The sequence below is a fragment of the Nicotiana attenuata genome, unplaced genomic scaffold (genome assembly GCF_001879085.1).
Source record: "Nicotiana attenuata strain UT unplaced genomic scaffold, NIATTr2, whole genome shotgun sequence".
Lineage (NCBI taxonomy): Eukaryota > Viridiplantae > Streptophyta > Magnoliopsida > Solanales > Solanaceae > Nicotiana > Nicotiana attenuata.
The window spans coordinates 468,501-481,954 of record NW_017670717.1 but is presented as its reverse complement, the minus strand read 5'-3'; the positions used below and the strand labels follow the sequence as shown (position 1 = coordinate 481,954).

Sequence of the window (13,454 nt, the reverse complement as noted above, 5' to 3'; positions counted from 1 at the left end):
ATTAAAATGCACAAATAAAAAATAGACAACAATTACCAAAGAACGCCAACAAAATTCAACAAGAATTTATAAAATACTAAAAAAATTGTTTTGTTTGAAATTTTGGGAATTATTGCTTAGGGCAAAAATCACGTGCTCACAAAACCTTCTTCTAGAGGTGAGTGCGGTATATTCACTACCACTAGCACGTTCATACTCTTTGAAGAATGAATATGTATTCACAAATCAGATGTTTCACATTCACATCATGAATGGACCATAATCATCTATATGTGCTTTATAAATTCTCATGTCAAATCGATGACAAATATTTTTCACAAAGTGAATGATTATTTTGAGAATCCTCATTGTTCTCATTACCACAATGATGACGATTAAAATTTCGTCTATTACCACGTCCACATCCATTGATACCTTCACGGTAATAATTTTGTCTTCTTTCAGACTTATCACATACTGCTATCACATTCTCTTAAGGGAATGAGAATGGAGCAAATTCAATGGGACGGGTTTTTAATTCTTTGCCCATAATCACACATGAATTTGATCATGGCGAGGCATAGAAATTTTACCACTTCAGGTGGTTATAATTTCTTACAAACTCCATTAGAGTTATAATCAAACTTTGTTGTCTTTGCTTGTATTTAAAATCAAAGTATAGAATATAAGAGAAAAATACGGTAAAATACTTACCTTAAATCCAGAATTTAATCATCAAGGAAGTTCATGGAATAATTTACAATCATTATGCTCAATCCCAAAACTTCTACTCAATTGGTTAGAGTCTCGTGCTGATAACGTGTTATGAAATAATAAAAGAAGAAGAAGAATATTGCACAGAAAAGTAGAGAGAGAGAATTCTTATTGATTTGGGATGAATTACAATAGAATAGAAACCTCTATTTATAGGGAGAGGGTGACTTAGCCACCAAGCAATGAACCCTAGAATCTCTCTAAAATATAAACATTCACCATAAATACAATTCTATTTATAACACTAAGTAAGTTGTAATTAATTTTATTTATTTAAATTTTTCATTCCTTCGAACAAATGACTCTCTATCGTTTTTTATACATTAAGTAATTTATTGTAAAATATCAAAGAGTTATCTTGCCTAAACTGGAAACATTTTTAAGATTAGGATTTCTTTTTTAATAATTCTCGATTTACCTTTTATTATTGTTGAATATTATTTCATCATTTTGAGATTTTCTCGCTATACTTAATTTTATTTAATTATTTTGGGAATTTCTCCTTTTCCTTCAAAATAAGTTCTTCAATCCTTAATATCCTGTCGGGTGAACTACTCTGGACTGGTTCCAAAGTCCTATATATGATCACATTTATTAGTTTGCAAACTTGATTTTTTGTTAGTTCTTGTTTTATAATTCAATCATAAATTTTGAATATTATTTAATTTTTTATTAATAATCTTGTAGATTAAGGTAGAGGAGGTGAAAGGGGCGATGCGTAAGATGTGCAGGGGCAGAGCGATGGGGCCAGACGAAATTCCGATGGAATTATGGAATAGCGCGGGGCGAGCAGGCTTGGAGTGGTTTACTGGGCTGTTTAATGTTATTTTTAGGACGAAGAAGATGTCCGAAGAATGGAGGTGGAGTACAATGGTTCCGCTGTACAAGAACAAGGTTGATATCTAAAATTACAATAATTATAGGGGTATCAAGCTATTGAGTCATACTATGAAGGTTTGGGAGAGGATTGTGGAGGCCGGGTGAGGAGGTGTGTGTCTATTTCTGAGAATCAGTTTGGATTCATGCCGGAGCGTTTGACTACGGAAGCGATTCATCTGGTAAGGAGATTAGTGGAGCAGTACATGGAGAGGAAGAAGGACTTGCATATGGTGAGGATTGTGGGTGGTGAATCGGAGCATTTTCCTATTGTGATGGGGTTGCACCAGGGATCGGCTCTTAGCCCGTTTTTATTCGCCTTGGCGATAGATGTACTGTCGCATCACATCCAAGGGGAGGTTCCTTGATGTATGCTATTTGCCGATGATATAGTATTGATTGATGAGACGCGAGGCGGAGTTAACGTAAGGTTGGAGGTTTGGAGATAGACCTTAGAGTCTAAAGGTTTCAAGTTGAGCAAAACCAAAACATAATACTTGGAATGCAAATTCCGTGACGGGACCCATGAAGCAGATGTAGATGTAAAGTTTGATGCTCAAGTTATCCCCAACAGAGCTAGTTTTAAGTATCTCGGGTCTATTATCCAAGGTAACGGGAAGATTAACGAAGACGTCACACATCGCATCGGAGCGAGATGGATGAAATGGAAGCTTGCTTCCGGTGTTTTATGTGATAAGAATGTGCCACCAAGACTTTAGGGTAAGTTTTATAGAGTGGTGGTTCGACCGACTATGTTGTATGGGGCTGAGTGTTGGCTAGTCAAGAACTCCCACGTGTAGAAGATGAAAGTAGCAGAGAAGAGGATGTCGAGATGGATGTGTGGGTGTACCAAGAGAGATAAGATTAAGAATAAAGCTATCTGGGACAAGTGGGAGTAGCCTCCGTGGAGGACAAGATGCGGGAGTCGAGGCTGAGATGGTTCGGATATGTTAAAAGGAGAAACATTGATGCTCTTGTTAGGAGGTGTGAAAGGTTGGCCATGGCGAGTATGAGAAGAGGTCGAGGTAGGCCTAAAAAGTACTGGAGAGAGGTGATTAGACAGGACATGGCGCTGCTTCAGCTCTGTCACACCTCCTTTTTACCCACCCGAAGGTAGTATAAGGGAGTTTTTCCACTTTAAGTGACATTATTCGAAATGGAATTATTTATCTGATCAGAGTCGCCACTTGAAATAAATTATGGTATCCCAAGTCACCGGTTTATTTTAAATTCCAAATCGAGGAAGTTTCGACCTTAAGAGTCTGCGAACCAGAAATTCTAAGTAAGGAATTCTGTGAACCCGGGGAAGGTGTTAGGCACCCCCGGATTCCGTGGTTCTAGCACGGCCGCTTAGCAATTTATAATTTGCTTAATTATTTAACTACTCATTTTTTAAAACCTATGTGCAATTATCTTTTTACCGCTTTTAAAAACTTGATTTATTCGTAATTAAAGAACTGAGTTACGCGTACGTATACTCTTTTCTTTTGGCGCGTCAAAAATCATGTCACGCGAACGTGTCCACAATTAATAACGCTTTGTTTATTTTGTTTAAGAAAAGTTTGGTTGAAGTTGCGCAAACGTATCCCTCGATTTTTTTAAAACGAGATTCGTAATTGTGTTACGCGAACGTATACACGATCACCATGGTTTGATTTATTAGGAGCGTGCTTAAAACATTTTCTACGAGTGCTTCAAGAGTTGATTGTTTCGTATGCGCTTGAATCTGTTTGTGGAAATCTAAAATTTAAGAAATTTTTGCGGAAGGAAAGAGGTGGATTGATTATGGTAAGAGGAGCTAGTTTATGAATTGTCATAAAAATGGGCTCACTCTAAAATGGATCAACAATGTTATTATAGAAATGGGCCTGGCATAATTTCTGTTTCTAGGCCCAAAATTCTTTTACTCCAAAATTAAACCCATAACCAATGTAAAAGCCCAAACCTTTCACCTACTCCTAGCAACTTCCCCCAGATATTTACATTAGATTAAAATATTCTTGCAAAAAAAAAAGAAAATAACTAATAATCTAATCAACGTTCAAACAAAGAAAAATCAAAGGAAACATTGGCATGATTTCATGTAATTATCAAATAAGACATAATAACAGTAAAAGAATGAAGCAACAGTAGGAGTTGGACTGAGCACCAATTCAAACAATAACAGGCTTTCTTAAACGCATAAAGCTCTATTTTTAACTTTAAACAAATTCTTGAAGATTCAGTATAAAAATGATACAAAATTAAGCAACAGAATACCATTTAATCTCATTCAACTGCTAAACAGATTCAACAAAAAAATTAAAGAAAAAGCGACATATAGAGTGATATGAACTGAGCAATAGAACAGTAAAAGAAGGAAAAAAAGAAGAAGAAAGAAGAAAGAAGAAAGAAGGCTGCTGCGGAAAATAGAAAGAAGGAAAAGAAGAAGAAGCTAACTAGGGTAAAATGAGTATATTCTCTCAATGATACTCTTCTACAAGAGGATAATTACAATATATAGAGGACAAAAAAGAAGATGCCTCGTCTGACATTTACCCTATTTGGACACTAGGACTGTTCGTTTAAGGGGTAGGGAAATTACAGGGGTCAATGTGTAGTTACTGAAAATTTTACTTAAAACTTAGTGGGACTAAACTAACAATTATGAAACCTACCTTAAGCCTCTTTCCTAACTAACTTAACTAACGAGTACTGGTCCCTAAGCGTCATGTACAATCGACGCAAGCACTCGTATCAGATCCCCCCTGTTGAAATCTTCCTTGTCCTCAAGGAAGGAAGGTAGGAAATCTGGTCCTCAGAGAGTGGTAGTCTTCCCAAGTGGCCTGCTCTGGTGTAGAATGTTCCCATTGTACCAACACTTGTGCAATTGCCTTGTTCCCTGTCTGCACTAGACGTCTGTCCAAAATTTGTTGTGGTTGAGGGCAATATGGGCTGGCTATATCGAAAATTGGAGGGTGGGAGATCTTTTCTGGAAGCTTATGGCATGGTTTAAGTTGGGAAACATGGAATGTAGGGTGGGTGAGAAGTTGTGAAGGTAATGAGAGCTTGTAAGCGACCATACCAATTTTCTGTAGGATTTGGTAGGGACCATAATAATTTGCTGATAATTTTGAAAAGTGGTTACCTGCTACTGTGATCTGCCTGTAGGGTTGTATTTTAAGGTACACCCAATCTCCTTCCTTGAACTGTCTATCTGTTCTATGCTTGTTGGCCTGGGTGGTCATTCTTTGTTGAGCCCTTTGTATATGAAACTTCAGCAGCTGGTACTTGAGTTCTCGAGTGAGCAGACTCCTGTCAACCTCCTCCATGATTGAATCTCCTGCTATATAAGGTAAGTGCAGTGGGGGGGCTCGACCATACAAAGCTTCATAGGGGGTGGTTTGGATAGATGAGTGAAAGGAGGTGTTGTACCACCATTCAGCAGCTGGTAGGTAAAGAAACCAGTCCTTAGGTGAGTCAGAACAAAAGCACCTGAGATATGTTTCTAAACACCTGTTGACCACCTTAGTTTGACCATCTGATTGTGGGTGATATGCTGTAGAAGTGCTGATTGTGACCCCATGCATGGAGAAGAGTTCCTGCCACAGTTTGCTAGTAAAAATTGGGTCTCTATCACTGACTATGTCTTCTGGCATCCCATGTAACTTAAAGACTTGATCCATGAACAGCTTGGCAATGTCACTAGCTGAATAAGGGTGTGAGACACCTATGAAGTGGGCATATTTTGTTAACCTGTCCACTACTACCCAAATGACAGATTTACCATTGGATTTTGGCAACCCTTCAATGAAGTCCATGCTTATGCTGCTCCAAGCCATAGAGGGAAGCTTGAGTGGTTGCATCAGACCAAGGTAGGGAGTAGTCTCATACTTACTCCTTTGACAGATGTCACATTGCTTTACATGAGACTGAACATCCTCTTTTAGACCCTTCCAATAAAAAAGAGCAGCAATCCTGTTGTAGGTGTGCCATAGCTGTATGATGTCTTGCCTTAGCTGATTATTTGGCCCTATAACCAGCTTCCCATTTCTTCTTAGCTGCTCATGAAAAAATATATAGCCATTTGATTCAGCCTGCCCTTGCTTAAGCTGGTTGATTAGTGTCATGAGTTCAGAGTCAAGGGACCAGCTCTGAATGATAAGGTCTAACAAGTCAGTCCTAATAGTAGACAAGGTTAAGGCAGCCAATTCTACTAGAGGTAACCTGGACAAGGCATCTGCTGCCTTGTTCTCATTTCCCTTCTTATACTCAATTATAAAATCATACTGCATCAGCTTGGTGATCCACTTGAGTTGAGAGCTTGTATGCAGTTTTGGTTCCAGCAGGAACTTAAGGGCCTTTTGGTCAGTTTTCACAATGAAGGGTCTTCCTGTTAGGTATTGAGTCCACTTTGTTATAGCCATCACCAAGGCTAGGAGTTCCTTGTCATATACAGATAGGGATTGGTGTTGGACTGACAACCCTTTGCTTAGGTATGCAATTGGCTGGCCTTGTTGCATAAGGACAACACCAATTCCCAAACTACAAGCATCAGTCTCCACCACAAATGGAAGTGAGAAATCTGGAAGGGCCAGTACAGGAGCAGATGTCAAGGCCTTCTTTAAGTTGTTGAATGTTGTAGTAGCTTCCTCAGACCAATGGAAGTTGTCTTTTTTCAGCAGATTAGTAAGGGGTTTGCTCACAACACCATACCCTTTAATGAACCTCCTATAGTATCCTGCTAGGCCTAGGAAACCTCTCAATTGTTTAAGGTTAGCAGGTAAGGGCCATGTTTGTACAGCCTCTATCTTTTTAGGGTCAGTAGCCACACCTGCAGGTGATATGTAATGGCCTAAATACTCAATCCTGTCAGTTGCAAAAACACACTTGCTTCCTTTGGCAAACAGTTGGTGTTGCACCAGTAAATCAAAAGTTGTTCTGAGATGTTGTAGGTGGTCCTCAAGGCTCTTGCTGAATACCAGGATGTCATCAAAAAATACCAGGATGAACTTCCTCATATAGGCTTTAAAAATATGGTTCATCAGCCCCTGAAAGCTTGATGGTGCATTAGTTAGGCCAAAGGGCATAACTAAGTACTCATAGTGGCCTGAATGAGTTCTAAAGGTTGTCTTGTGAATATCTGAGGGTGCCATCCTGATCTGGTGACCAGCCCTCAGATCTATCTTGGAGTAGATCCTGGACCCTCCTAACTCATCCAATAGCTCCTCAATGAGTGGGATAGGGAACTTGTCCTTGATAGTTACCTTATTCAGGGCCCTATAGTCTACACATAGCCTCCAGGAGCCATCCTTCTTGTTCACTAGGACTATAGGTGAGGCATATGAACTAGAGCTGTATTGAATGAGGCCTTGATTCAGCAATTCTTGTGTCATTTCCTCTATAACACTCTTCTGAATTGGAGAGTACCTATAGGGTCGAGCATTCACAGGTGCACTACCTGTCCTTAGAGGGATGTGATGATCAAATACCCCCCTTGAGGGTGGTAGTTGCTTAGGTTCTTCAAACAGCTCCTTGTACCCTTCCAACAGCTCTTGTATTTCCATAGGAGCCTCCTGTTGCACTGGAGTCAACTTATTCTCACTGTTCTTCTCCTGACAAACCTTAATCATAAAGATTTGTGCAGTGTTGGCTGAGATGTTGTTGAGGGCCTTAGCCTGCACTGTCTTGAAAGAAGGGGAAATACCTTGCAGGGTAATAGATTTACCCTTATATGAGAATTGCATCCAGAGCTTGGCAAAGTTAATCTGGATATTCCCTAGTTTACACAACCATTGTATACCTAGGACCACATCACAACTGTCTATTGGTAAAATTAAAAAATCATCAGTAAATACCATCCCTTGCATCAGCCATGTAAACTCCTTGCTGCCCTTCACAGACTGGATTACCCTTCCATCAGCCACTGAGACATCCTGTGGGCTCATCTGATATACCTTGCAACCAAGCCTTCTAGCTGTCTGTTCATTGATGAAATTATGAGTGCAGCCACTGTCAATAAGGACATTGATAGGTTTCTGCTCAGTGAAACCTTGTATTCTCAATGTCCTATACCCCTTAGAACCATTCATGGCCTCTAATGATATCTCACAGTTCTCAATGGTCTCTTCCACAACTTCTTGCTCCTCACTGAGTTTCTCAAGCTCAGGGTCTTCTTGCACCACCTCTGAGCCTTCCTCAAGCTCTATAGAGTACAAGTGCCTCTTGGCCTTGCATTTGTGTCCTGGAGTGAACTTTTCATCACAGAAGAAACAGATTCCATTAGCCCTCTTCTCATCCATTTCAGCGGGTGTCAGTCTCCTTCTCCTATTAGTATCCAAGTTTGCAGCAGCAGGTTTATGATAGATCATTGGATTTCCTTTTGGTAGGCTATTGGTTCCTTGGTAGGGAAATGGTTTGGTGGTGTTTGAGGCTGATATAGTTTCTTTGATTGCCTTGCATTGTGCAACAAAGCTTGCTTCCTGTAGCCTAGCTAAATAGTAGGCCTGTGGGAGACTTGTAGGATTACACACCTTGACTGCATTCCTAAGCTCAGGCTTCAAGTTGTTAAGGAAAATGCTGATGCATGCTCTGTAGATAGATTAATCCTAGTCATAACACTCACAAAGGCTTTTTGATAGTCCTTCACTGACCCTGTATGTTTGATATTCATCAACTCTGTCATGGGGTCTGAATACTCAACCCCAAAACTGTCACAAAGTGCCCATATATACTCCTCCCAAGTAGGTAAGGGCATCTGACCCCGGCTCCTCATGTAGCCTAGGTGCTATTGAAGGGCATCTCCCTCAAAATGTAATGAGACTAACTTCATCCTTTGTTGTATAGACACTTCTTCATCTGCAAAAATCTGCTCCACCTTGTAGAGCCAAGTTCTTAGGTCTTCCCCATCAAACCTTGGAAATTCAACGTTGGTGTATTTGGTGTATGGTATATTAGGGAGAGAAGCATGGTTGCCACTATGGCTTGGCATCTGGTTAGGAGCATTAGCATAGTAGAGATTCTGAGGAGGAGTGGGCATGTATGGGGTATGGTGGTATAAAGGAGGAGGTATGTGACTAGGCTGAGAAAAATAAGGGGTCTGAAATGGAGGATGTTGATTATAAGGCAGGTAGGGTGGTGTTACTCCCATAGTTCCCTGATTCCAATTAACTGTGGGTTGGTAAGTTCTTGGACCAGGAGGTGGAGCTGGGAAGTTTAAGGGCTGAAAGGCAGTAGATCTAGGATGTGGAGAAAGGAGATTTGGTGGTACATAAGGTGGGAGTGGAGGCACAGTAGTGATGTTACTCACAGCTGGTCTCAGAGGGGGTACTGGTGGTGGTGGTTGGCCTACATTGGGCTGAGTAAGGTTGGAAACTGCACTAGTGGTTAAGGGATTTGCATCAGAAGTTTTGGGGTTTTGAGTAGAGGGAGCAGCAGGAAAAAACGAGAGCATTTGTGGGTGTCACATTAATGTTACTAGCATTAGGAGTTGCTAATTCTCCAAGGTCAAAAGGTTTGTCATGAGGGGAGTATAACTCACCTTCTTCCAGTGATGCCTTCTTGTCTCTCTCAGGTCGCTTGCCTCCAAGAATAACCTCGTTAAGGACCTCCCTTAGCTCATTCAAGGAGTCCTCTTGCTGCCTACTGTTCAGCTCTTGATCAGACTCCAGCTGCTCTTGTCGAGCTGAGAACTTGGACATTTCAGTGGAGATTTTGTGTAGTGTGTTCATAACTTCATTCATTTCGCTTGCCATAATCACGGAGCCAAGAAAGTGCTCTGATACCACTGATATGAACTGAGCAATAGAACAGTAAAAGAAGGAAAAAAGAAGAAGCAAGAAGGCTGCTGCAGAAAATAGAAAGAAGGAAAAGAAGAAGAAGCTAACTATGGTAAAATGAGTATATTCTCTCAATGATACTCTACTACAAGAGGATAATTACAATATATAGAGGACAAAAAAGAAGATGCCTCGTCTGACATTTACCCTATTTGGACACTAGGACTGTTCGTATAAGGGGTAGAGAAATTACAGGGGTCAATGTGTAGTTACTGAAACTTTTACTTAAAACTTAGTGGGACTAAACTAACAATTATGAAACCTACCTTAAGCCTCTTTCCTAACTAACTTAACTAACAAGTACTGGTCCCTAAGCGTCATGTACAATCGACGCAAGCACTCGTATCATAGAGTGATATGAATCAAACGGGTAATAGATAAACAGAAGTGAACCTGAATCGACTTGCGAGAAAAAGAAAAGAAAACAACTGCCGGAATCCGACAATCCACAGGAACGGAGACCTCCAAACAGACCTCAAATCTACTAGGTTTGGGTGGTGCTTTCAAGCTGCTTTTCGGGCTGGTTTGGGAGTTGATTTGGGTCTGTTTTTAAGCTAGTTTCAAGCTGAAATTTGTGGAGAATTTTACTGGTTTTTCAGCGAAGAAGCAGTTGAATTTTCTGCTGTTGTTTGAAGCTTTAGGGACTGGTTTTCATGGTGGAATCAGCTAGTTTTTGAGGTATTTTCAGGTTGTCTTAATGGCTGAAAAGGTGTGCTTCATGGCTGCTTAGGAGCGAAGAAGATTAAGCTCAAAGGGAACAGCTCTGTTGAAGAAGCAGCAACGGCTGGAGATTATCGCTAAAGAGCTTAGGGTGTTCTCTAGCTTTTGAAGAAGATGAAGCACTGGCTATTTTTCGATGGCTGGAGTAAGATTAGGTTAGGTCAAATAGAAATGGGTATGGGCTCAATTTTTTGGGCTTGAAAAAATTTTGGTCATCAATTTGGGCTAATTAACTTTGGGGTAGGAAGACTAAATAAAAAAAAATGATTTTTTCTTTTTCTTTGGTTTTAAAATCTAATAAAATCTTAAATTAATCATAAATCAATCTAATTTGTAAAAGTTAAAATTATTTATCTATTAAAATAACTAATTAACTTAAAACTAAATGAAAACACTACTTTTTAAAGACTAAAAGCTAAATATGTAAAAATGATATTTTTTTGTGATATTCTTAATAAAATTAATTCCTATGTGCAAATTGGACCTAAGATGACATGAAATTAAAACGTGACATTTTTTGTGATTTTTCTATGATTTTAAAATATTAAAAATGCATGAAATGCAACTAAATAAAGAAAAACTTCTAAAATCCATTAAAAATCATTTTTGGTTTATTTTAGGAGCTATCTTCATGTAGGGCAAAAATCACGTGCTCACAAGCTCACTGAGAACATGACCCTTGATAAGAGGGTGTGGAGGTCGAGGATTAGGGTAGAAGGTTAGTGGGTAGATTTTTAATTGCTCACCGATAGTCTTAGTAGCACGCATGTCCCTTTATATTCTTAGACTTTTATTACGTTATATGATTTTGTTCGCCTCAGGTATTGTATTCCATGTTGCTATTATTTGGTACTACTTATCCTTTATCTCCCTCTTTTTCTTCTCTCTTCCTTCTCTCTTCCTTTCTTGATTTTCTTCTTTTTCTTCTTCTCACCCTTTACGAGCAGAGGGTCTATTGAAAACAATCTCTACCTGCATTAGGTAGGGGTAAAATCTGCTTACGAACTACCCTCCCAGACCCCACATGTTGGAAACATACTGGGTTTATTGTTGTTTTTTATTAAAAATCTTGTTTTTATTGATATGGGTACACAGGCGACGCGTGTATAGTAAAACTAGTCTTATAATTGCAGTAACTTTGTGTAAAGGCAGAAAAATGTTCTCCATGGTTCAGACAAACTAACCAGAAAAACAAGAGACTAGGGAAAGGGCCACAAATGCCAGACAAAAAGGGATACAAGTGATTAGAAAACAAATCATGTTAAAGTTACCACAAATCCATCTATGGGGTTGTGGAAGAAAATCTAGTACCTAACCAAACTAGAAGCATTAGGGTCCTCAAAATGGTGTAAATTTCAACGAGAGAATGGAAGAGTAATGCCATCTTCATGACTTTGTTTTTGCAAATATATATAACTGAAATTTACGAGTTATAAAAATACATGAAAAAAAGAAATTACAACTAAAGAAGAAACAACTCTCAGGAAATCGAGAGAAACAATGACTAGTTGCCCCAAGAAAGAACATATCGACGTGACGAAAATTTGCCTATTCAGTTGAACATATTAGGAAGAGGTCGAACGGCCATGAAAGCATCTACCATCTGCAGGAAAGACCATTCAACAAGCAAGTAAATTAGTGGAATTGAAAACATAAAGAAATAGTAAGAAAAACATAGAGCACGTCGAATGAGAGAGAAGCATAAAAAGGAAAAAGGGATACAGTAATTTGGACCAGAAAAAGATGCACTAAAGAAGAACCTCACAACCCCCTTATTTTTTTTTATCCCTGAGCGCACATAATCGAAGAGGCAGCAAATTGAGTGTTGAAATAACAGTGAAGGAATATCATGCTCATAAGAGGAGCAATTCACACCCTTGACATATCTAGTGACTTGTCCGAGGAAGAGTAAACACCACTCAGCAACAATGAGTTAGGTAAAGGATCCTATGTAGTAAAAGAAAATGGAGAACTGGTGCTAATTTCAATCTCTGTGTTCACTTAAGCTAGCAGACCAAGCTGTATTTTTTGGCCACTAAAGAGAAAATTATGTCATTTGAAATTGAGATTAGTCAGGACATATTGACTTGATAATCTAAGGGAATTTGAAATGGAGAATGAGTACTTTAAAATTCGGAAGAGCTAGTTCACTTCAGGTTACACCAGAAGTTACTGTTAGTTACCTCATCAGTCACCAACGCCCTAGCCCGTCGATGTCTTTCAACTAGATCTGTTAGAACTTCAGTGAGCCTCTTTTTCACTTCACCTGTTAGCATACGTCCAGACCCATATTCCTGAAAGCAAGCATATGACCATTATTGGTAACTTCAACTACTGGTTAGTCCTTGTGTGAACTAAATTAAACACCGTATGCTGGAGTTCTACCAATGAAAGTTTTGAATTGTAAAGAAATGAGATGACAAAATATGTACACTAACCTCTCTAATGCGTTCCAGCTCAGCATCATCGTCCAGGAAAAAGCCAAGATACTTAAATGGTATATCAACCTAGACAATATCCAAGATGAGAGGTTTTACTTTGCTTTCTTCTTCTTTTTCCGTGGGTAAAGATGATACAAATTTTAGCAATCCAATCGAGAAGAGAACAGGCAGAGACAACCCGCAGTCTCAAGATGCTATATTCAGGCACATACAACAACAACAACAACAACAACAACCCAGTATAATCCCACTTAGTGGGGTCTGGGGAGGGTAGTGTGTACGCAGACCTTACCCCTACCCTGGGGTAGAGAGGCTGTTTCCAAATAGACCCCCGGCATCCTTCCCTCCAAGAACTTCCCACCTTGCTCTTGGGGAGACTTGAACTCACAACCTCTCGGTTGGAAGTGGGGGTTGCTTACCATTAGAGCAACCCCTCTTGTCAAATTCAGGCACATACAGTTATTTAATAGAAATGCAAGTCCTAGGAATTAGCTAGTGGGTCCATATAAATTTGGTTACCTCCAAGTTCGCTCCGTACTTTCTGTGCAACTCAATTGAGTCTTGCCCACCAGAGAATGCATATCTGTTTATCTGCACATAGTTACAATTTAAAGGGTCATTTATTCTGCTTTGTAGAGATAAGTTATTTAGCATAGAGTAATCAGTCTGGATAATATCCATCTAGGAAACCTATATAAGAACTTCTAAAGGGGAAGCAAACTCCAATAGCCTCAGTTTCCGGTGTTACCTAGCTCAAAATTACTGTAGTGGGACTTGACTCCTACGCTAGGGCATAGTACCCCCCGACCCCCACCCCCGCCCCAAAAACCCGAAAAAACCCAAAACC

At 39.5% G+C, this 13,454-nt stretch overlaps 1 protein-coding gene across 1 annotated transcript in view; it reads right to left on the bottom strand.

The window, feature by feature from the left end:
- Positions 1–11,366: 11,366 nt before the first annotated feature.
- LOC109242604 (tryptophan--tRNA ligase, cytoplasmic-like) overlaps positions 11,367–13,454 on the bottom strand; it is a 15,081-nt gene continuing 12,993 nt past the window's right edge. Inside the window, exons 5-8 of the mRNA XM_019409442.1 lie at positions 13,127–13,198; positions 12,605–12,673; positions 12,350–12,460; positions 11,367–11,769 (exon numbers count right to left, since the gene is read on the bottom strand). Of these exons, the coding sequence (XP_019264987.1) occupies positions 11,719–11,769; positions 12,350–12,460; positions 12,605–12,673; positions 13,127–13,198 (303 nt within the window). The 3' untranslated portion in view covers positions 11,367–11,718. The remainder of the gene's footprint in view (positions 11,770–12,349; positions 12,461–12,604; positions 12,674–13,126; positions 13,199–13,454) is intronic.